Source organism: Sceloporus occidentalis, unplaced genomic scaffold, assembly GCF_023333645.1.
Source record: "Sceloporus occidentalis isolate IW3139 unplaced genomic scaffold, rSceOcc1.0.p SCAF_3, whole genome shotgun sequence".
Taxonomy (NCBI): Eukaryota; Metazoa; Chordata; class Lepidosauria; order Squamata; family Phrynosomatidae; genus Sceloporus; species Sceloporus occidentalis.
In genome coordinates, this window is record NW_028316983.1 from 83,307,744 (window position 1) to 83,331,179 (window position 23,436).

Sequence of the window (23,436 nt, forward strand, 5' to 3'; positions counted from 1 at the left end):
TGAGTCCCTCTCCTGTCTCACAAACGTACATACTGTACTATAGTATCTGTGTTGTAATTCCAAATGTTTTGGATCTTAAATCATTTTGGATTTTTGAATTTTGGACTCAAACTGTACTAAATAGAGCAATGAATTGTATTTATGCAGAAAAAATGGCAAATTCAATAATGGCTATAGAACATAGAAGCTTGATGGATGGAAGAAAAACATGGTGATATCTAAAAAAAAATGACATGTTACGGTACTTTAACTATAGCCTTTGGGCTCTATCATATTAAGTTTGTAAAAGACGAAGAAATAATTCAGATGATTTTAAATGTTTTTATTTGTAACAGTATTACATGGTGTGTTACAGAAATTAATGGAAAATTTCTAAAAATTTGTTGTTTTTCTGCTGAATGCATTATACATAAAGTTAAGAAAAGAAGATGCTCAACAAATGTTAACAAATGGTTTTCCTCTGAGGTAAAGTTAAAGTAGATCTAGAAATGTACTGCAAAACAGTCAATTTTATCTTTCTTTTCTTTATTAAAAAAATACATGTTGGAATGCAGAAATCAAAATGGAATCAACATAGAGAGTAAACATCTTTGCAAAGAAGGTGCCCAGTACATTATTTGATTATTTCGTCAGACAACTGAATGACTGTCAAAATATTTGAATGACATGGTAGGAATCAAGAAACTACTGGAGACAATACAGGATGGTGGGTGGGGTTCCCTGGTTTAAAATGTAAAGTGACAAATTTAGTGGTAGTGGGGAAAAGGAAAGCTTGCTGGCTTCCCTGGACATTTTACTTATCTACAAAATGGACACAGTGCAGGTTTCCAAAATCTGTTGCTTCTTGGCTATGGCAAAAAGGAATTGTCTAATGATGGATAATTCCCATTTCAAAGAAAACAGTCAATGTTTAAATTAAGCCAATTTCCTCATGAATTCTGTTCATGAAATCTCAACTCTATTTCTTTTATAACTATTGGTAGTACTGCATATGCTACCAGTACTCTCCCCGCCCCACATCCTGGGCAAGTCCAGCAGAGCCCTATAATCACAGATGTCTCCAAGGAACTGATGGAACTCTGGTATAAATGATTTAACCAATAACTGAAAATCCAGTGATCACACTATATGATAAAGGCTGATTAATTAAGAACTGAAATTCCATATTTTATTGTCTGATATTCCAAGACAAAAATAGTAAAGAGCTTTGCAATGGAAGAACATAAATTTTCTTTTTCAAACCAATACTTGAAAGATTCTTTAAAAAGAGATGCCCTGTGGAATGTTTTTGATTAGGCCCAAAACTGACAGTACATTTGAAATCCTATACGGAAAATGCATTTTGGATCTCAATTTCAATGTGAACTTTCTAGAAAGATCCAACCATGACAAAAAGGGATTTAACTGGAATAGAGAATGCATTAGCTCTCACTTATGGGTTGATTTAAGAGGACATTCTCTTCCGTGTTAAAACGCAAGTTTCTTTGCCATATCTACTTCAGTAAGGTCTGTTGTTAACACCACCAAATCATTATCTCAATTCAGCTTTTGGCTACATTTGGAAAATGCTTTCAAGTAAACGATTCAAACATACGGGAATACACAACTTCAGGCCTACATAAATCAATGGATATCACACAGGAATCTTGGCATTTTAATTTTTTTTAAAAAAACACTGCATAATGCTTAAAACAATTTGTTATTTGAGTTCATTAACTTTTTCCCCCTTAGTGCTAAACCACTAAAATTCAATATATCTGCATAGGAACATCAGGAAAAGACATTTGACCTGTATAACAATTCTTTGTAGGGCAAAAATATATAGATTCTGTATGCAAATCATGTGCTAAGCATAGGAACCAAACACTGCATTTCCTCTTACATAAATGTTTTAAAAAAACCTAAGAGTTTTAAAAAAGTTGTTTCTGGTTTGTATGTAAACAGTTTTTGTTGTTGTTTGTTGTTATGATATGGTCATGAAATATGACTTCTCCCCCCTTAATGTAGAACATGTACTAATATTTGTGTGATAAAAGCAAGATAAATCATGTGACCCACCCCCTATCAACATTACTGTTTGCTGATAACCTAACTGCCACTGGTATAAGCATTTAAGCTTCAGCCCACACCATAAGGACGTGAAGAAGGAAAAAAACTGCGGTGATGCAAGAACCACAAACAGGGGGTTTCCACGCTTCCAGAGTACCTTTGCTACCTTCTCTACAGTGTCATGGCATTATGAAAAGAATTCTCCTAACATTTATATTTACAAAAAAAACCCAAACCCAAATTAAACAAACAAAGGAAAAAACCCTGGCAAATTTCATTCAAACTCCTTAAAGCCATTTCCCCTTAAACATTTAAAGAGTTTAACAGTAAGATTTTTTTTAATTTCAAGTTATAAAATAAAAATCCCATTTGCGTTTTTATTCTGATGTACAAAAAGTGGTAAAGATGAGCAATCTGATCACGGAATCTGTTCATTATTTCAAAATTCATGCCATCTCCATCTTGGTAATAAAGTCCATCCCAATCAAATCCAGAAGTACACTGGAAGTATTTGGCAAACAATTTTTTCTCTCTTCAAAAATGGCACACAGAGAAGAAGAAAAACACTTGTCTGCATAGCATTACAGCAGCAAGATATCAAAGAAATAAAAAATATTCCTTTACTGGTCTTTGTTTCAAGAGGTCCCTAGGAAATAATACATTGCTTGTCTTTTTTTCTCCCCATCAAAACATTTGATGTCCTTTTCTACCCACAGCAGGAGTATTCAAAACAGAAAAGCAGCATTTCATCTCTTTGATGTAGTGGAAATTAAAAGGTCCATTTGGCAATATTTTCCAATCAAGATGGATAATCAGCAGAATGGCGTATTCCATGGTTTCAAGTTAAGTATTATTTTCACAGGAGGCATTTTGCTGCTAGAACGTGTTCACCAATTTTGAAGAAGGGCAGGGGGAAGAAACACTCAGATACTTCCCCCTTTCAAATATGCCATTATGGAGGGGCTTAAAAGGGAAAGAAATACAGCAAGATTAGTCTGTCATGGTGATAAAAGAAGCCACCATATAATCCACATGTGCATCCATGCAGCTCAATAGCTGTTGACATCATGATGTGTTTGCTGTCTGCATGTTCTCTATATTATTAAACAAAGTTATTTAGTAGATTTGCATAACCTACTTTTCATTATGTGGTGCTCTAAAAATGGTGAAAGTTGACAAGGAGTAAAAAAATGTTTGGATGACTGAAATGTTAAAGAAGGAGTGAATGATTCTGTTTCAAAAAGAGGATTTTTTTTTTTTTTTGTAAAGTGATGCTTTTTCCAAAGAGTTGCCACTGGTTGCCAAAACATCTTGCTTGCTCAACTAATCCAGTGAAGTTAATTCTCCTTGATTAGATGGGATCAACACAGAAAATATGGGAGCCAAAGGCCTGTCAAGGCTGTAGTTTTCCTTTTGAGTTTTGAAGCACCACAAGCGTGGGTCAACACTATTTCTTAGGTCTGCTGATCTGGGCATAGAGTGGTTCTCTCTCCTGGGGACAGTGGAAAGAAAATTGAACAGACATATTCCAAGTCATTTTGATGTGAAAAGCAAACATTGCAAAAAGAGGTAAAGGAGATAAAGTGCAGAGGAACTGGCATTTTTATTCTATTATTTTGAATTATGATGGCACCGAGAGGAAGATGGTACAAAAAGAAAAATACACTATGATAATTTTGCAATACAGGCATTTGCTAGAATGATGTAGAGCCATCAATAACACCAATGCACCACATACCACTTTAGCATTCCATGATGTAATGTAAAATTAACTCAGTTATGCTAGACTTACCTTCTAAACTACTATGGAGTAAACAATGTTGACATGTTTAACTGCAAATATCAAGCTGTGTGAAACAAACTGTTCTGATGAAAATAAAGATAGCATGAGGTTTAAATCCAACTGCTAGCCCCAACTAGATTACAGCTATTGAATCTACAGGACTTATAGAAGTCTTTAACAATCAGTTCAATGGGTCTACCTTAGATGGCATTAGCAACTGATTTATGCCTTTGACTATAGGTCACTAAATCTGGAGTCTAGCATGGCCAGTGGCTTTGTTAAAGAGCCAAAAGATAGATTTTCCAAATTCTGGTGCTAAGCCTGCAGGAATGCAAGTGACATTTTGCAAAACTGGAAAGCAAGAGTATAATGCTGTTCTTTGGAATTTATTTTTACTAATTACTAAAATCAAATGTGTAATGCAATTATGTTCTTCTATGCATAATTCCTATAAATCCAGGTATGCTTGCTTCTTGCCTTTCCTTTTGGTTTAGATTATCTACCCATTAATATATCATATATATCATCTTCAATAGACTATATGACAGGGATGGGACCATGAAACCCTCTAGATATTGTTGGATAACAATAGCCCAAGCCAGAAGACCCAGTGGAGAGGAATTCTGGGACTTAAGGCCAACATAATAATGTGGAGGGCTGCATGATTCCCACCCCTACTATAAAATGTATTTTATTACTTTTTATGCTTATGGAATTGTTTTGTGAAGTTTTGCTTTCTTGGTGGTAATCCTCAACTGGATGCAGGGGCAGTGTGCTTTACATTCTAATATGTACATATTTTTTTTTAGCAGGGAACAAGACAAAGACTCACATCCCATCTCTTAAGAATCTACAATACTTAAACAGAGAAGCATGGACTCATAATATCCCAAGCCTAACCTCCAGTATAGAACAGTGGATTTTATGTCTACCAAGGATTCCTGATGTCATGCCCACATGAGAGGGATGCTCCAATTAGGTAGTGTTCAAGTACCCTGAGTCTGAGGGTAGGGAGGAAGTGGCTGCCCCTGTGCTTTGGTACCAAAGATATAGGAAACTATAATCATGGATAGAGACAGAGTTACTGTACAGCTGGACAAGAAAGCCACCTCCTTCTCTGTCTGTGGACATGATGCTGCATATCCATCAAGAGTGTTCTGCTCCAAGGAAGGCTGGCATTTGTTCATTTCATTGAACTTATATCCTACTTCCTACACTGTACTTACATCCTACTTCCTCTCCTCTCAGCCTGGACTCAATGAGGCTTACAATTTAAAACAAATACAATACAGAGAAAACTATTAAAATGCAATGAAACTATTGCTAACGTTTTTTTTTAAAAAAATAAAACATACATTCAGTATTTTTAAAATAAAAGTAAAGAACCTGACAACAGCCATTTGGACCTCAAAAGCCATAAAATCCCAGATTCTACAAGCAGCCACTGAGAAGGCCCCATCTTGCATCTGCATAGATGAGTCTGTGAAGGGATTGAGAGGAGGGCATCTCCTGAAGATGTCAAGGGCCAGACAGACTCATAAGGGAAGAGATGGGCTGTAGCTGGACTTATGCAATACAAGGCTTTATAGATCAAAAACCAGCATTTTAGCCTGTGCTTGGAAACATATGTTCACCCTGTAGGCCTCCTTATGAGGAGTTGCTTTCTTGAGAACAAATCGTCTCCATGAGAGTAAGAGATCTCAGGGAGGAAGGAAATGGATTACACATGAGTCTTGGGTTGCATCTTCAACTGCACAGCAGCATATAAACTTTTCTTTAATCAGAATTCAGGGCTTGACACTGGATAACTGAATTGTTGGGAAAAACTACAGACTTTTGGCCATTTCACACTAGACAGCTACAACACTATAATTCCACATTAACTGCCATGGCAGCATCCAATGGAATCCCAGGATTTGTAGTTTGGTAAGGTACTGTAGTTCTCTGGCTAAGAGTTCTAAACGCCCCTCCCTACATAACTAATCTAGAATTCCATAGGACTGAACCGCTGCTGTTAACTTGGAATCATAGTGGTGTAATTGGGTAGTGTGATGGAAAACCATGAGTGGACAACTAATATTAGTTGGGGGTGCATTGCCCTCTCCTGAAACCTTGGAGAATTGCACCCTCTGAAATAAAATTAGACTCCTCCTCAAATGCCCTTAAGGGCCACAGGGGGACAATTTCACTATATTCAGTGCTCTCTCATTGTTATTTTAGGACCTGAAGGAGCTTTTTTTTTTCCCAACAGGAGATGACCTAGATTCTGGGTTACCTCCTGCTGGAAAACAAGTTTCTTCTGGATTTAAAACATCCAGAGGGGGCATGGAAATCAGCCTCCCTAACCTCTAGTGGGTGTTCGGGTGAATTCTGGGGGAACATGGACCACAGAAATGGCACTGAGGTTGCATGCCATCTTCTGGTAAGCTCTTCCCCACCCCTCTTGTAAACCAAAATATTTGAGTGCTTTCGGCATAGGGATGAATAGATGTCTCTGGTATACCTATTGACTACCCCCTGGTGGTTTAGGATTTATTCTTTGGGAGAGTGGCTAGTGAAATCTAGTATTATCTGCTGCTTGCCTATTTTGGGGAGTGGGGCAGGCTATAATTTAATTGGGTTTATTGTGCTTTCAAAAAGGTTGTCAGCATGTGGTGCTAATAATGCCTCAGCAGAAAAAGAAGAGGTTGGTGTTTCCTTCAGTGGTGTTCTTGAGCCCTTGATCCTGTTTGCTGTTCCTTATATCCTTGTATCTTGGTCAGACCCTGGACAGATAATTAACTTTGGCTCTGAATAATCCTCCTCACTTGGGTTTATTAGACTCTAGTAGGACTCTTTATTTGTTTTGATTGTGCGCCTTTTTTTGGACTGTACAGCCAACCTATCCTTGAATAATGAGTCCAGGGTGTTGGTGGCCTTACCATTAATAATTCAGAACTGCTCAACCCTGCTATGGGGACTCCTTGCCTACAAACAGGCTACTATGCTTGTAGCTGGATTTCATACTCTTTCTGTTTGCCAACAGTACATAGTCCTAGACCACTGACAGTTTGGGTTTTGAGCAGAGCTTTGTGCGGGGGGGTGGGGGTATTTTTCTGGACCACAACTCCCAGAATTCTCAGCCAAGCATGGCTTCAGACCTTCCAAGTGTAATTTAAAAAGCAATATAAAAAGACTAGGACACTACACTTCATTACCTTAATGGAATCCACCTTTCTGCTGTTGGGGAACTTTTATTTTAATCCCAGAACATATGTCTTTATTTCAAAAAGGAGCCAATGAATCCTTCATCATGCAACATCAGTAAAGGAATATGTCTTTAGGAGTGTAGGAAATAAACAAGTATTTGTTTAGAACTCAAGAAAGTTAATAAAAGGCTTCTTATCATCTCAAGGTAGGTAAGAGGTGCTGAAAAGCAGATAAGAACAGAAAGAAGCTGTAATTAAGTTTATGATGACAGAAAACATCGTGTTGGGTCAATTATCAGAAACTACAAGATGAAAAGCTATCAGATTAATTTAGAAAATCTGTATTAAGACTTTTAGGGTATTGCAACACAACAAGTCAGTCCTCAGACTAACTGTTCAGTGCACATATGATGGAGCAGAGAATGAATAATTTCTATCTTCTCTAGAAATGATTGTTTATTGTAAAGCAAAAGGGAAGTAAAAGCCTAAAAGCTATAGAGATGTATCAGCCTAAAAATTATCATAAATATCCCTTATCCAGCTTGCCTTCGAACTAAAGAGAGTGTTTGCTTTGCTCCTCCTCCTCTTTCCCATGAAATGGTACCATTTTGGACATGCTTTCAAAATTAAATGTATTACCAGTCATCTTATATCTGTTTTCCCCCTCTCATGTTTGTATTATCTATTAACTTAAATGAGGTACATAATTTGGGGAGCAGAAGGTCCACAATGTAATGTGCAAATTTTTTCTTGCTGATGTAATGGAGTTGGGCATAAAAGATGCATTATGAACTTAAAGTTGCAATTCTCCCCAGGTTTCTTTGACCTCTCTACACTTATGCAGATTTTTAGCAGAGTGTTCTCCTTCTGGGTGGCTGAACTGAAACTAGAATCTCAGCTGATGCATTTCAGAAAACAAGTCTTCTTCTTCTTGCTCATCAGACCAGAAGGAAAGCTTGGCACTGAGACTCTGCTGCTGGAAAAGAAGGTCAAGAAAACCCAAGGGAACTGCACCTCAGTCTAGATTGTAATTTATCTTTCATATTGTATGCTTCTGTAGGGAGCCTGATTTCACTGGGTAGGGACTAAAAGAGTTAGAAGTCCTCTTGTTGTTTACAAGTTAAAAGTAGCTTGCCTCATACATTCATTGGATTCTTATGAGTGATTCTTGTTAAGATCGAATGGAAAATATGTAGGCCTGGAACCATTTGTGGTCCACCAAGGTTGTGTTTGAAGTTCCGGACTCCTCAGAGTCCCTAGACCAGCCTTTCTCTGAAAAAAAGAGGGGAGTTGCATTGTCTCTCTTGGAATCATCCATGAATGGCAATTTGCCTTTTAAGTAAGTTGCATTCCATCCCCTGGGCTGCCTTTTAAAAATGCCTGCTTTTCAAAATTAGAAGTAGATTTTTGGCCACTTCCATTTCTTCTTGTTCTATCCTGTTTTGTTTTTGGCAGCCCCTGGAGAAAGAAAACTAGACTGTAGACTCACCATAATTGTCCACCCCTTGCTAAGATCTCTTTCATACTGTGCTTAACACTGAGGAGCAAACTCCTAACAGCTTACTTTGAGCAGTCCTTTGACATAACTAGATCATTCATATTCCTCTCACACTGCAGCAGACAAAACTTTATAAACAAATCCTTACAGTGAGCTGTCCTACCTTTAGATCTACATATCTCTATTTTTAGAAACATTTGAAAAAATAGTAACAGGACTGACACTTGGTGGATTAGTTTGCATTTGATGTGAGTGTGGAGTGGACTCTTTTGTCTGTCAGTTCTTTTCAGAAAGAAGGTTCTGTCCTGCAGGAGGTAGCCTTTAGGCAGCAGTCAAAGTGGTACCTTTAAAGGACAAAGAATTCATGTTGTTGGAGATCAGTGTATTGATCATCCTGATCAGCTCTAAGAAATACAACTCAAAGTTCTCTCTTGCTGCCAGAAATATGACTAATAAGGATAAGGAAATAAAACATGGTATACTTTTGAGCAAAAGCTGTCATTTTTTCAGTACTTGTACTAAAACCACAGCCAGAAATATGCTGCATGAATTTTAGAAGATAATGGGTGTATTATTTTTGTTTGCTGCTTTTATTTTCATGTTCTATAATTCTACATTTTGAAGAGAATGCTGACTAAGAATATCTCCACACATTTTTGTGGGTGGCTTCCTTGCAAGTTTTAAGACAGCTGTCCCAGCTTCTGGTTTATAAATCAAAGCAAGGCAGCAATTTCACTTATCAGTAGATTGCAGATTTGACTACTAAGAGAGTGACTGTCATTTCTTTAAAGGTTAGTTGTGAAATCCAAGTCTGAAAGCTTCTGTTAAAGACTGCAGGTAGATCAGAAGAGTAACACAGTCCAGGATATAGAAACTGATAAGACACCCAGTTATTCAAATATAATACTACAGAAAATAAGTATTAACAACAAAGAATGTAAAATGACATTAAAGAATATCATGTGGGAATGTACACTTGACTATACAGAGATGGCGTAAACAAGATCATTGTAAGCACGTATACACAGAAGATAACAAAAGGAATAGATAACTTTCAAATCCTTCATTGTGTATCAGAGAACACTGTATTTATACTTTGCTCATTTCCCACTGCAATTTTAAAATCTTTCAATTGGAGGAAGATGCTTATCAATAAAGTAAGACTAAAAATACTGAGACGTCAAGTCAAAGTCTGAACTACTGGTTAGAGAATCCTTTGGAGAGGATGCTATAGTATCAAGAAATAAGAACACATGTATCCTTACGATACTTCTTCCTTCAAACATACTGTTTGAACTAGAATGTTTTTAGACTGTCCCCCCAAAATAAACTGGACTGGAGGATAAATGGCCATCCCTCTTTTAAAGTTTTCAAGATGCTGGAGTGACAGCTAGTTTTTCTATGACACTCTGCTACTAAAGGCTCTCAACCTAACAAATTAGCTTCTAATCTGGTACAGGTGGCTTCAGGACGTGGCTTCAGGAGGAAAGGAAGAATAAGATAAAATCATTTTCCCACTTACTTCAGTGGAAAAATGCTATGAGTGGAACTCCACACATGGGAACACTGGATGTGAAAACATTAAATGGCAAAAGTGAAGCTTATGTGAAAGATTTAAAACAACAGGAAAGAACAACACTAGTTTGTTTCCAAGCAATGGGATATATAGAGTGCAGGGCAGTTTTAAAAAGAAATGTGTTATCTGGGGCTCTAGTGAGTATATCTGCCCCAGAAATTCACTGTTGTTAACAGAACAAATCAAATACAAAGTAGAATATTCAAATTTACTACTGTCAACAGAGTTTAAAAGAGAAAGACTAATAATTCTCTCCTGGTTCATCTCCACAATACTGATGTGAGAAATAAAGACAGAAACAGAATATACTTTTCCCATGACATTTTCACTAGGATTACGATGTCATAAAGCCTGACTAGGTAAAAAAGATGCCTGATTTGCACAAGCCACAATATTTCGGCAGTACTGGCAAACCATAGCTTCACGTTACTGGCACTGGGATCAAGGTGGGAAAGGGAAATAGAAGCTTGTAATTCAGCTATTTCAGTCTTCATTTCTACCTGAAGCTAGAGGGAAGGTGATTGGCTGATTGTGTTGATACCAGATAAGCAAACCAAGTGGAACTGCATGAACTTCAGTGAAGCCGGTATTTTCAAGTGCAGAAAAAGGCATTTTGGAGGCCTGTGTGAGAGGTTTAATGGGGAAGGACAGCTAGTGCATTCAGATATTGTGTTGGTGGAACACATTACCAAAGAGTGTACATTCTTTAATGTTTGGAAGCGAGTGTGCATTATGCACTAAAAGTAAATCCACAACTTTTATACATTTGCTTCAAATGTTGCATACACAGAAAGAAGATCAATAAATCACTTAGTGCTCAAACGATTTCAAAAAGCAGCACATGGTAACAAAAGAAACATTTTTCATATAGTAGCAGCACTGGAATACATTGAGATGAGATGGGAAGGTACAACATTCACAAGCACTATAGCATCACAGTTTTTCCAACAAGACATATATGCCAGAATAAAAATAGCCAGTAACCTTCAGAAAAACATCTGTTAACACCCACAACATGCAGTGTGCACAGTTAATGATTAAAGCAATTGTGTCAGCTCATATTTTGTCATGATATATATACACAAATATATAATGAGAAAGAGGGATTTGGTGTCTGAAGTAACAATCCATACTTAAATACTGTCATTTATTATTTTTTATTTGACCTTCAGGTAATAGATTTTTCAATTGACCATTGATGTAGGTACAGAGTGGGAAGGCACGTCTTAATTGGAAGATGATACTTAATTAATTCCTTTAGAAAAGATGGGTCATTAGCAATGTCATTTCAGCCCATAATTGCCTGCCACTTCATAATTCATATCACAAACACATGGAATGTGTAAATCTGAAATACTACTTATGAATATCAGATGTTGTGGAATATTAGTAACAAATTTCTAGTTTTTCTGGTGAATGCTGAATATCTCCAATTACACACTATATTCACTATTGTATTTCCTTTAGGATTGCATTGTTATTTCAAAACAGGCCTCTATTTTGACAACACAAACAGTGTGAAGTTGTGAAGTGAGAATATGAAAGAATATAGATATATATACAGCATTCATGTAAATGAAGGCAGGCAATGGTGAAAGTGAACAGCTCAAAAGTGTGAGAGAGAAAAGGACAGATACCTACCCCAACCTGTGCTATCTAGCTATCGCCCTGTGGACTTACAGTATCACCAATGGGCTCACCAAATGGATCACTGTTGGATGAGGCCTGAGATCCATCAGGCTAGAATACAAGAACATAACACCTTTTTTCTCAACAACAAAAAGGAAAACAAATTCAGATGTTATTTTCAAACTATGGATGCATTTCATCATGATTGCCTACTGTGATGAAAACTGAAAGCTGGGTTAACTATTTCCCTACAGTTTTGAGGTGCCATCAAAGTGTGTGTATGTGGATTGGGGTGAGCATATGTACAATCTTGGAACAACCACTATTTCCCCCCTGGTGGGGCATTATGATAGATTCTGGTCCTGGAATGGGGCAAGGCTTTTCTTATCCTAGGAAGTGGTGGCAAAGCTTGCTGTGCTGGGGAAAAGAAAGAAAAACACTTGGCCACCTCCTATTAGAGGGTAAGATCCATGACCAAATACACAGAACTCACCTCCACGACACCCCAAGATTCATCCAATTCCTGAATCATGTTTTTAACTTATGAAATGTGCAAAATTCTTAGTATAGCAGAATGAAATTTATGATAAAGCCATAGATGAAACTAGGGAAATGGCTGCCCTCCACAGGGCAGGAAACCGGCTTTGTGGTCACAGTAACAGTAATTGAAATTTGTGCATTTCGATATATCTCCACAGACAGTTGAAACTTTGCACATGGCTTCTGCTTCAGGATTAGTGGTTCCAGTTTGTGAGGAGCCATTTATGTAAAGCAGTTGCTATGGGCACAAATCCAACAAACTGTGAGTTTTCAGCAATGTGGATGACACCCAGCAATGGTTTATTACAACAGCAAACTCACAGTATGGTCATGACAAATTTGGGACGAGTCACTTGCAAAATCATGAAGTCATGCTACTGCTGTTTCCTTCCAGAGACTTCTGCTTTTAAACTTCTCAGTTACCCACATAGCTAAACGACTCCAATTGCCATCCAATCTGTAAATTGCTCATTGCTGCCTTGTGTTGTTGATTTTGATGCGGCCCTCCACTTAAATTATTTTCAGATGTCACTGATTCAGCTCTCTGACTGCATGCATCACACCATTTTTTATTATGTTGAAAATTGCCTTTCCAGTGATATGGCAGGTTCATTGCTCACTTCTAGTGATGCAATTCTTCACTAACTTGATTCTCAAGTATGCAAAGGGATCCCTTTGAGACTACTACAAGATCCCTTGCATACTGATCCAGACTAACATGGCTAAGTCTTTGGTTTTCAAGTAATTTTGTCAATTTTCTTTCCACTGTGAGAAAGTCTTTTAAAACAGAACAGTTTTTGAAGACTATTGGCAGTAAGGGATTTGCATGTTTGTGGCTTTTTTTCATATAAAATATTTTCTATTCATTTACTTTTAGTGCAAGAACAGCATTTTCTGCATTGAAAATAATATTTCTGCATAAAAAAATGATGTTTCATGCATAAAAATATCACATACGTATTTTCTGCAGAACTCCTGAAATACAAAGATTCTCACTGGATGACAGAAATAATCTAGTTTAACATGACTTTAACTGCCATGACTCAGCGCTATGGAATTCTGGGAATTGTAGTCTGTTGTGGCACCAGAGCTCTCTGACAGAGAAAGCTAAATGTCATGGCAGTTAAAGCCATGGCAGTTATGGCAGTTAAAGCCATAGCAGTTAAAGCAGTGTCAAACTGGATTGTTTCTGCAGTGCAGACGCAGCCATCACACAGATTGCAGCTTCTGAAATTGAAAGTGCAAGGTCCATGGAGTAGTTGGGATGAAAGTGAATCTCATTTCTATCGGGTGGCACCTTGAAGGAGCAAGATCCAGTTCAAAATATGGAGCTGGATATATTTGGAGTGAAAGTGGCATTTTGAGCTCTCTGCCTCTCTGTTTCACACCACCGTTGTTTGTCTTATAAGTGCTTTCTGTCTCTTGCGTTCTTAAGGCAGAGATAACAGGGCTAAGTCCCTTCATGTCACAATGTTCCTGTTCTTTGAAATCTATTTTATAGCAGATGTTTTTGGATCCTGTTTTAGAGAGGCAGGAAGAAGTAGTTATAGACTAAATAGACCAAGAGAGCAATTGAGTAGAAAAGTATAAGAAATAGAAACATTCAGATAGACTCTGGAAGCTGACATGTAAATAAAAAATGTTAAGTAGATGTAGCTTTCCATTTCAACTTGGAAGTAAACTTCCATTTACTTTTGCTTCTGTAAATATACAAACCATTCCAATATATTGGCACACAGCAATAGTTGATGGGAAAACTGTAGGACTGAGATGCGAGGACAAATCAACATGGTGTCCTCTAGCAATGATATTAATTATGAGAACCATTTGAGGCTGGGGAGGATTAGATTATTTATGTTACCTTCCAATAGGTGAAATGTTACCAAATTCTTGAAAAATAGCACTGAAGGAAAAAATTAAGGGGATATAAAATTTTATATATTATATTTTTCTGATGTAAACTATAGTACAAGCTACGTTTAGTTTCAGAAACTTATGGTAAAGGTATATAATAGGTTTCAGAAACCCTTTTCCTTTCGTACCATGAATGGTAGTCTGTGGTACAGATTCAGGTTTCCTGTCTAGCTTGCCAGATTCGTCTGCTATTATGTCTAGCAAGTGATTAAAGAAATGAAAGTTTTTGAAAACATTTAAAGTTTTATATAGAATCATAGAGTTGGAAGAGACCATAAAGGCCATCCAGTCCAACCCCCTGGCATGCAGGAAATCTAAATCAAAGCATCCCTAACAGATGGCCATCCAGCCTCTGCTTAAAGACCTCCAAGGAGGGAGACTCCACTACACTCCAAGGGATTGTGTTCCACTGTCGAACAGTCAACTCTCCGCCTTTGCAGCTTTGACTTTTGTGGATTTGATTAGTACATTCTCTCTAGGAAGCTTTAGGTCTTCCAGTGTGCCTCTATGGCTACCTTTCACCAGAAATTGTACTGGAGAACCTAGAGGGAACACTTCTCTAGGAATTTGTAGATCTTCCATTACAATTCTATGGTTGATGTCTGGTGGATGTTGACCATACACTTGTGCTGGAGGATGTAGGCATTCCTAGAGAGTGTTCTCTCAGGTTAAAAAAAAGTCTTTCTTTAATTGCCATTTTCCCAGTTTCACCAGAATTCTGAGTGCGTAACCCCAGCAAATGTGGAGGCTCACTGTACACTGTTGAGAACTGAACTGTACTTTACAGGCCAGAGACCTGTTGTGGGATATTGACAATTTCCCTGAATAGAAATCTGGCCCTGCCCACTTGTTTTGGCTGTGCCCATTTTGTCCTCGCTCTCCATATATTCTAAGTACAACCAATTGCTGGAATATGGCCCAGAAAACCTTTGCAAAATTGGAATTCAATTCTGGGGTCCTTACTTCTATAGAAAGTAGCTGTGTCTGCATCTTGAAACTTCCTTTTGAAAATGTGTGAACAGAGTTACGTATAATGCTCCAAATAGCTAAGCAGCTATCTGTGAAGGATTTAAAACCCTTACCGCTTCCTGTTCTTCACTTTTGCTTGGACTTTCAAAGCCCTCTTCAAAGAGGTCATCTGCAGCAGGATCACTGGTATGAGATGCTGAGGATTTGGATGGAGAACTTTGTCTAGGAGCAGGGGTTGGAGCTAAAGAAAAACAACAGTAAGTACTTGGATTAAGTGTTATTGTTGTTATTTGCCTTCAAGTTGACTCCTACTTAGGTGATCCTATCCTAAGACTTTCTTGGCAAGATTCCATGGATGTTTGCCACTGCCTCGCTCTGAGGTTATGAAAAAGCGACTTGCCAAGGCAATCCATTGAACTTCCATTGCTGAGTGGGGATTTGATCCCTGGTCTCCTAGAATCCAAGACCAAACCTTAAATACTAGTTCTTGAACGGTCTACTGAATCCTAAATATATGAGAACTTGATGAAGTCTTGTGGGAGCATTCTAGCTAGTGTGTGTATGGTGCAATTGTGCGATGAATGGATTTTTTAAAGAAAGAGATTTAATGCCATGTGGATCTGACAAGCTAGTCTCAAGAGAAATTATTTTTCTTAGTCTAATGTCTGGAATCACTCAGTTTGATGATGTGATGACATTAAAAACATAGTAGGCATTTAATTTAATTTTAGTTTTTGGTTTTTACAAATTCAGGAACCTGTTGTCATTTCTGTGACAAATATATCAACAAAGCAGGTCCTGTGTTAGTTTTGTTTTAATTTATGCTGCAGTACTAATTCATTTATCTTGGACCAAAATTATTTATATAAATATGTATTAATGCAACCTTGAATGTTTTGTACAGTTTGAAGATACTACACTTTAAAAATTGTTAAGGCTCAGTGAGTCATTGTTACTGCCTACCCTGTGAAAGAAATCAATACTAAAATTAGTAGAAGTATATTGGAATTTCTTGGAAAACCAACTGTTGCAGAACCATAAAAACTAGACATTAAACACAAACTGTATTACTGTGGTGATAATCCAGCACAAATAATCATATCTGTTTATATCCATCCCCTCCCCCACCAAATATTATGTATTCAAATCTGGAAAATGATGATCCCTTGAGCATAAATTCAATGATCGGCAGTTTTTAATTTAGGTTGATTCAGACAAAATGTTTTTGCAACAATGTAATCACAATGATCAAGTACGGTTCATAATTATTAATCCAGAATTAGCAAACCACCAGTGCAGTTGGCATAGCCTCCAATGAAAAATATTCTTGCAGAATTTTTGAGTTTCCTCAGTCAAAAGTAGAATCTCTTTAGCAACCTAAAAACGTAATTCATGCAAACCAGTATTTATGTCTTTTTAAAATAACATTGTGCTGTCTTTCAAAAACTAAATTCATTGAAGTAATGTTTATAATTAATTACAACTTCCATGGAATTGATCTAGTTAAGCTTAATTTCATGTTTCCACAACTTCAAAGGCACCCAATTTGTTTACTTTTTAATTATATACATGGATACTTTGAATGGCTTCACCTTAGAAAAGGGAAAGATTTTGTGGAAGGTTGCAGGAGAAAATTGGGGTTACTTACGTGAGTTTGTCGATGGTGTTGTAGAAGTCACAGGAGTCAAATTTAACTGAGAGATGTCAAAGTCATCACAATCATCTGCTTCCTGTGCCATCCCAACTTTGTTAAAGTAACTGGAGAAGGCCTCTGAGGTACAACTGAGGGAAGGCTGATCTGGTTTTCGTGATGGCACTGGTGGAGGCTGAGCCATCTGGAAATCTTTAAACATTTCTTTTCCTGCTTGCTGCCTAGGCCTATCTGTCTGTGGACTTGATCTGGTGGAATCGCTTGTAGGTGGAACAGTAGCAATGGGAGCAACGGTACCTTGAAACATGGCTGCTTGTAAAGGCAAAACAGTTTGTGTTGGCATGAAGGCAGCAGGTTGAAAGTGACCAGCTACAGATGGCCATGGTTGCTGGGTGGGAGAAAATATCCCAGGTTGTCCCCATGCAATTGACTGTCCTCCCTGCATCACCTGAGCAACTGGAGGCTGAGCACCCATGGCCAGTTGTTGTTGAACAAGTGGTTGTTGTCCCCAGAAGGAGGGCAGGACAGCTCCCATTGCAACATAACCTTCGGGGGGAAAGAGAGTGGGGACAATTTCAGAACAGGAATAGCAAAAACAGGGCAGCCAAGGAAAAAAAGTTGATCAGATATACAAATGAGGAATCACAGGGCTTGTTACTGATTTTTTTTTCCTTCTTCATTGACCATCTGTCTTAACAGCTCCCCTTAGAGTATTCTTGATGGCAAAAATTAGAGACATAGGGCATGTTGAGAAGTTAATGGACTTCACACAAAACTTTACAAAACTGTGTTCTCCGATAAATATTAGTAAGGAAATGCTGTTCCTAATTGTGTTTTCTCTGTTCCATCCCCTTGAACTGAATTTCTTTGTTTCAGAGTATTCAGTATGCTCACTCACTCATCGATCCTGGCACAGACCAAGAGTTACTTGTACTTTGCTCTCAGTATTTTTAGTTTGATGAGCAGCTGTTGAAGGCTCCGAAGTGAGTTTTATTCTTGCATTTTCAGGAAGCTAGTTAAACAAGGGCATTACTTTGATCTATGCTAAGTATACCACAGTTAACCACATCTAAAAACATTTTCTCCCACGTGGTTCTTAACCTAGTTGTTATCCACAAACAGATTCTTTCTTTTTTAAAACAACAGCAACAATGGCAATAACAACCAGCTTAAGGGGTAATTTTGTCAATGAAATTACCATTTTCCCCCTGTAACTCTTTTCTGATTTATACCAGACATTGGTTCCTTACTCTTTCAATTTCAGAAGCTACAATTATCACACAATGGCAGAAAAGATTTTCCTCTATGGCAGAATGACGAAAAACATCCAAGACTTTAAGCTGTACAAAAGTACTTAAGCTATAAGTTGAAAATATTTTTCACATAGTTAAAGGTGTTTATGGCATAATAATTTCTTAATGCCAAAATATTGCAGCGAATATTGCAAATTGGTCTGGGGTCCAAGGCTTCCCACAACCTCCATCTATGTATAGTAGTCAGTGGAGAAGATGCTTAGAGACTGCAAATGTTAATAGGGAAAAGAGGGAGGAACTCCTCACTCTGAGCCACATTTTGAAGATGAAGGTTAGCATTTTCAGAGCTGTGTTTGAATCCTGTGCAGAACATCTATTTAAAACAGTAAGATGTATGCACAGATATGATGTCAACAGAAAAATTTCACTACTGCAAAGATGTTAAGAGCAGGGAGCTATGAGATCTCAAGCTAGAGAAGCCTACTCAAAAGTATGACCTGCCAGTACCTCAGGCCAACAGAGAGTGCACTGCTGAGAAGGAATATGGTAGTTGGCATAGGAACATACAGTATTATGCATATTCTTAAAATCTTAGTTAATCAAATCTGTTGTCCATTGAAAACCCAAACTGGCTCTTTTCTCATGCTTTCCCTTGATTGAGAAGTATCTTAAGACAATGATAGCTCTATCACATCACTCTTTACTTTTTTTGGGGGAAACACTGTCTTCTTCTTCCACTTGATATAACTAGAATTATCAACACTTCTGAATTAGAAACAGCAGCCGTGTGTATTCAACATTGAGCGAAGATAGCAGATTGTTTGAATGTTTGTGATGAAGGCCATTCTGAAAACATAATTTGTTTCTTACAGATGTTCTTAAAACATAGCCAAAAGATCCATTAGCTTGCAAAAACATTTTGTATGAAGCCCAAATTACAATATTTGATATACATAGTGTTTTCTTGTTCTCTGCTTTGTTTTTTTAATCAGATACACCTTATGACCGCCCCAAACCAATTTCACAAGTAATAGATTTCATCTACCTACTACAAAATGCCAAGCTGAGCATTTACACTGAAGTAGCGTCAATGTTTTAAAATAACTTAATATCTCAATGCACACCTATCTATATATGTTGACATTTTGCTATATGGAAGTTAAATAACTTTCACTAATACATCAATTAGGTTAGCAATTCATATTGTACAAATATTTTCTCCTATTGGAAGCATATACTGTGTTATTCTTTTTCAAGATCAGATTTTAGTTTTAAATAGCAAGAAACATTTTCATAATAGTGTTCCAAAAACTGAATCCTAATTCATTTTCTAGATAATGTGATGCGTAAGGCTTAGGGGCAAGGTGTTGAAAAGATCAACTCCTCTCAGATGAATCTGCTGTGCAGCTGCATTCATTATCTGAGATCTCATTACATGGTGAGACCCAGAGAAGTAAGACGAGTGTTGACTGGATATAGGGCCTTCCGCGTAGTAGTTCTGTACTTGTGGAACTACTTTCCTAGGGAGATTATGTTGGTTCCTTCATTACTGATTTTAGACAGCTAGTAATAAGTATACTGCTCTGCCAAGCTGTCAGTACAGAATGCCTTTTCTTGGTTTTAGAACATTTTTCATTATAATATAAGCATTTTATAATTTCTTTCCTTTTTTATTAAAAGTGTTGAAATTTCCCTTTTATGTTTTTATTGTAAATCATCTCCACTCATCAATCAGTATGTTGACAAACTAGAAAATAACAACATTTCTTGTGTACTAAAACTAACACACAATAGAAAATGTTATGGTCTTTTCCCTTCAACTAAATCTATAATGTGTTAGCTTTAAAAAGGAGATAGAAGTATCATCATCATCATCATTATAATCATGTATTTATTTATATATCACTATAATGGTACATGACACTTTACAAGTAAAACAACAACAAAACAGTTTCCAGCTCCCAGGTTTATAATTTAATGTTGTTTCTATTTGTATATCCGAGATAATGAAGAACCCAGAGATTTATTCCTATGATGGTAAATGAGCAAGTAGAGCAGATCCAGGCAGCTTCTGAAGGTCTGGGGCCTTTTTAAGCTGCTCTCAACTTTTGCAGGCCACATCACGCTACACCACCTCTCCAACTTCTGAATTAGCCACTAAAACAGTTAAGTGTGCCCCCTATCCTCTGGAGGTCACAAATTACCCTCTAAATGCAATTTTACTCCTAGCATGGGGGTGGCAGCAGAAAAGGCCTTTTTAAGAAATTGACTGGCTAGATGGGGCTGGGCTGCACTTTGTCCATTCCTGTGATAAACCCTACTGAAATCTGAACAAGCAGCTGGAGGTTGTTCATGATTTTCAGTGATCATAGGGCTGGCTTCAAATTTATTAATTCCTTCTTAGTGTTCCCCAATTCCCAGTAATACAGTCACCTATATATATATGGACTTTAAAATCATTTATTCAGATCCAATAATTTATCAGACAACAGGACTTAGAAAGCTAGTATAGACCATATACAGTTCTGCCTAATTCATAGAAAAAGAGGACTAATCAAAATCAAATGCTGAACATTCCAAAAGTACAGTGGGCCCTCGCCTTACGTGGGGATCCGTTCCGGATCCCTCCGCGTAAGGCGAATTCCGCCTATGCCCAAGCCCCATTGTAAACAATGGGGCTCGTGCATGGTGGTGCGGCAGCGCGTGGGGCGCAACGGGTGTGCGCGCCCATTCAATTGAATGGGACGTGCCACCCCTTCCGCCCCAAGCGCACCCCACGGCTTGAGCGCGTATGCTCAAGCCACGTAAGGTGCGCCCATGTATGACGCAGGCGCGCTGTAGAATTTGGGATCAAATGGTTTGGAGAATATCTGATGATGTTTCTCTTTAGTGGATGTTTCTCTTCAGTGGAGCCAGAAGGGCAGCCCACCACCCATCAAACCTCAAAACATCTTCACGTTGGTCGGTGGGTGTGCACGTGCATGTCCACATAAGGCCATAGGGGTGAGAGAAAAAAAGAAAAGAGAATCCCACCATGATGACAGACATCAGCTGGGTTTAAACCATCGTCTTTAAACTAACTGGGCCTTAAAGACAGTGGCAAAATGTTAAAACCAGCATCATTTACACTTTGGACATGAAGAACACTGAAAAATACATCTTGAAAGAACTGGTTTTTGTTTCTTTTTCCTGCTGTTGAAATTTCATTGAACTAAAATAGGACTGTGTTCTTGAGGATCAAGCAGCTTGAGAGACTGTAACAGTATTTGGTTATTGATATGAAAAAAATGAATAGATTATGAGCTAAGTTCTCAGTGGGACCCCAAAATGTGCTGGAGGAGATGTACATGGATGCTAGACCTGATGGCCCATCCCTATGCACTTAGGAGCATGCATGTGTTAACTTGCACTTAGTAGCTAATATTCAAAATGCAGCCAAGTTTGTTCTCCATATTGGATGCACAACACTAGAAACACAATACCTAGTTCTCATGAAAATCAAATATGCTCAGGTTGGCCATTTATGTTCTCTGTCAGATAGTTTGATGTGAATAACTTACCTGAGGGTACAGCAGCAGTGCTGTAAGGTACAGAACTAAATACTTCTGCACCAGCAGGAAGTGACTGGGATGAAGATGGGATAAAGGCATCACCTGGAGTTGCAGGGGTCTGTAAAAGAAGGGAAATTAGAATGCACTGATAAACATATATTGGTAGAATCACAGCTGATGCTTTTCCTGCCAAGAACTGGCACCACATCCTCTTTCCTAATTAAAAGAGCTAGCATGAAAGAGAGAGAAGAAAGCATGGGGTGGATGATGGGTGGGGTAATAAGAGAGAAGATGACGATGTGAGAAAACAGCAGGAGAAAGCAGCAGCAGCTCAGGAAAGGATGAGCAATTGTACAAGAAAAACCTCAGATAATTTGTAATGTATTCTGTAAACTGAAAGGGTTCTTTTCCAATTCCTCAGATATATGCAAATTTCTCCAGCACCTGTTTCTTCATAAAGGTCTAAGGTTGTCTGATTTTAATAGCTTCACAGGGGATCAGTGTAAGCAATTAGTGCTGAAAAAGTAGTAAAGTAATGAGCAATTTTACACAGGGAAACAGTCAAACTGGGTAATATGATTGCAAAGCTTTTTGAAATTCTTTCAGTTTCAGTATGGGGCATTGTTCTTCATGAATATCTACATGCCTTATATCACTACATGAAAGCTGCTGAAAGGAGCATGGAAGAAAATGACAGGACATTTAACACTAATACTTACAGGGGGAGAGGTTACATCAGGAGGAGTGGACATGTCCCCAAACAGTTCTAGTTGGGGAACAGCCTGTAAAGAATTTTGAAAAAAGAACAAGTCAGGCATAAATCTTCTTTCATCCACTGAGCAATACTGAATATGATTGGGCAGTGAAAGGCAAACATACATTTTCAATATATTCTTTGCATTCAAATGAAAGTTATTTAGAGTTTAACTCTCAACTAGCCTGTGAGGCATATCTTAAAGAAAATTAGTTTAAGAATTTGCCATCTTTTAAATCCCTGCCAGTATTTCTCCTTTATAGTACCTCTGCAAGAAAAAGGAATTTTAAATAAAACCAGTAGGTGTTCTTGGTATGGGAATACTGCAACAGGAAATTATGAGCCTCTTGAGAACTCTCTGCCTGTAGGCTAAATTGACCAAGGACATTAAGGACTTCTGCTCTGATGCTGTCCTTATAAAATGTTCCAAAGCATCCTTAAGTATCCATTTCAGATCCCACATAGGAAATTATAGGAAGATTATTTTTACATTTCAGTTGTCTGAAACCTATGAGCAGGATGAGCATTCTTCCTGGTCCTTCAGCCACATGCCCTTCTTGATGCTGACAAATCTCTTCAATATATTTTGATTCATATGTATAGAGATTTTGTAGCACCTTTGGGACTAACTGGAAAAAAAAGTTTGCAGCATAGTCTCAAAGATGCTACAAAATCTCTCTATATATTAATACTACAGACTAACACAGCTATATCTTTAAACATCTTAACTCAGAGCTTTCTGTAGACAATCCTGAAAAAAATATTCCACTAATCTCAGTCTTACTTGATCCATGTTCCTTCTGTGGCACTAATTAATCCAGACAGGATAAGATAGGGTCTCTTCTAGAGTAGCCAATTCATCCAAATAACCTATAGTTGGCAGTTGTTCCTGCTCAGAGGGTAGGTTGTTAGTGGTAACAGAAAACTGTACAGCAGGTTGCCGGGCAAGCTCCCAAATTGTTGCATGGGTAAATTAGCCACCTGCAGAAACCTGGATCTCTCACACAATATAATTCTAACACTTTGATTCTACCTAAACTGTCCTGGTTATATCTTGTGGAAACCTAGAATTTGCATTTTA

General features: G+C 37.8%; 1 protein-coding gene across 11 annotated transcripts in view; it reads right to left on the reverse strand.

The window, feature by feature from the left end:
- Positions 1-307: 307 nt before the first annotated feature.
- DAB1 (DAB adaptor protein 1) overlaps positions 308-23,436 on the reverse strand; it is an 831,182-nt gene continuing 808,053 nt past the window's right edge. For 9 of the 11 annotated variants that reach the window (XM_089515261.1, XM_089515260.1, XM_089515257.1 and 6 more), the window contains 6 exons: positions 22,321-22,383; positions 21,611-21,719; positions 16,795-17,343; positions 15,260-15,387; positions 11,736-11,834; positions 308-3,541 (listed from right to left, as the gene is read on the reverse strand). In XM_089515261.1, coding sequence (XP_089371387.1) covers positions 11,751-11,834; positions 15,260-15,387; positions 16,795-17,343; positions 21,611-21,719; positions 22,321-22,383 — 933 coding nt within the window. In that variant the 3' untranslated portion in view covers positions 308-3,541; positions 11,736-11,750. Of the gene's footprint in view, positions 3,542-11,735; positions 11,835-15,259; positions 15,388-16,794; positions 17,344-21,610; positions 21,720-22,320; positions 22,384-23,436 lie in introns of those variants that run through there. The other 2 variants (XM_089515258.1, XM_089515262.1) reach the window with 2 other exon arrangements.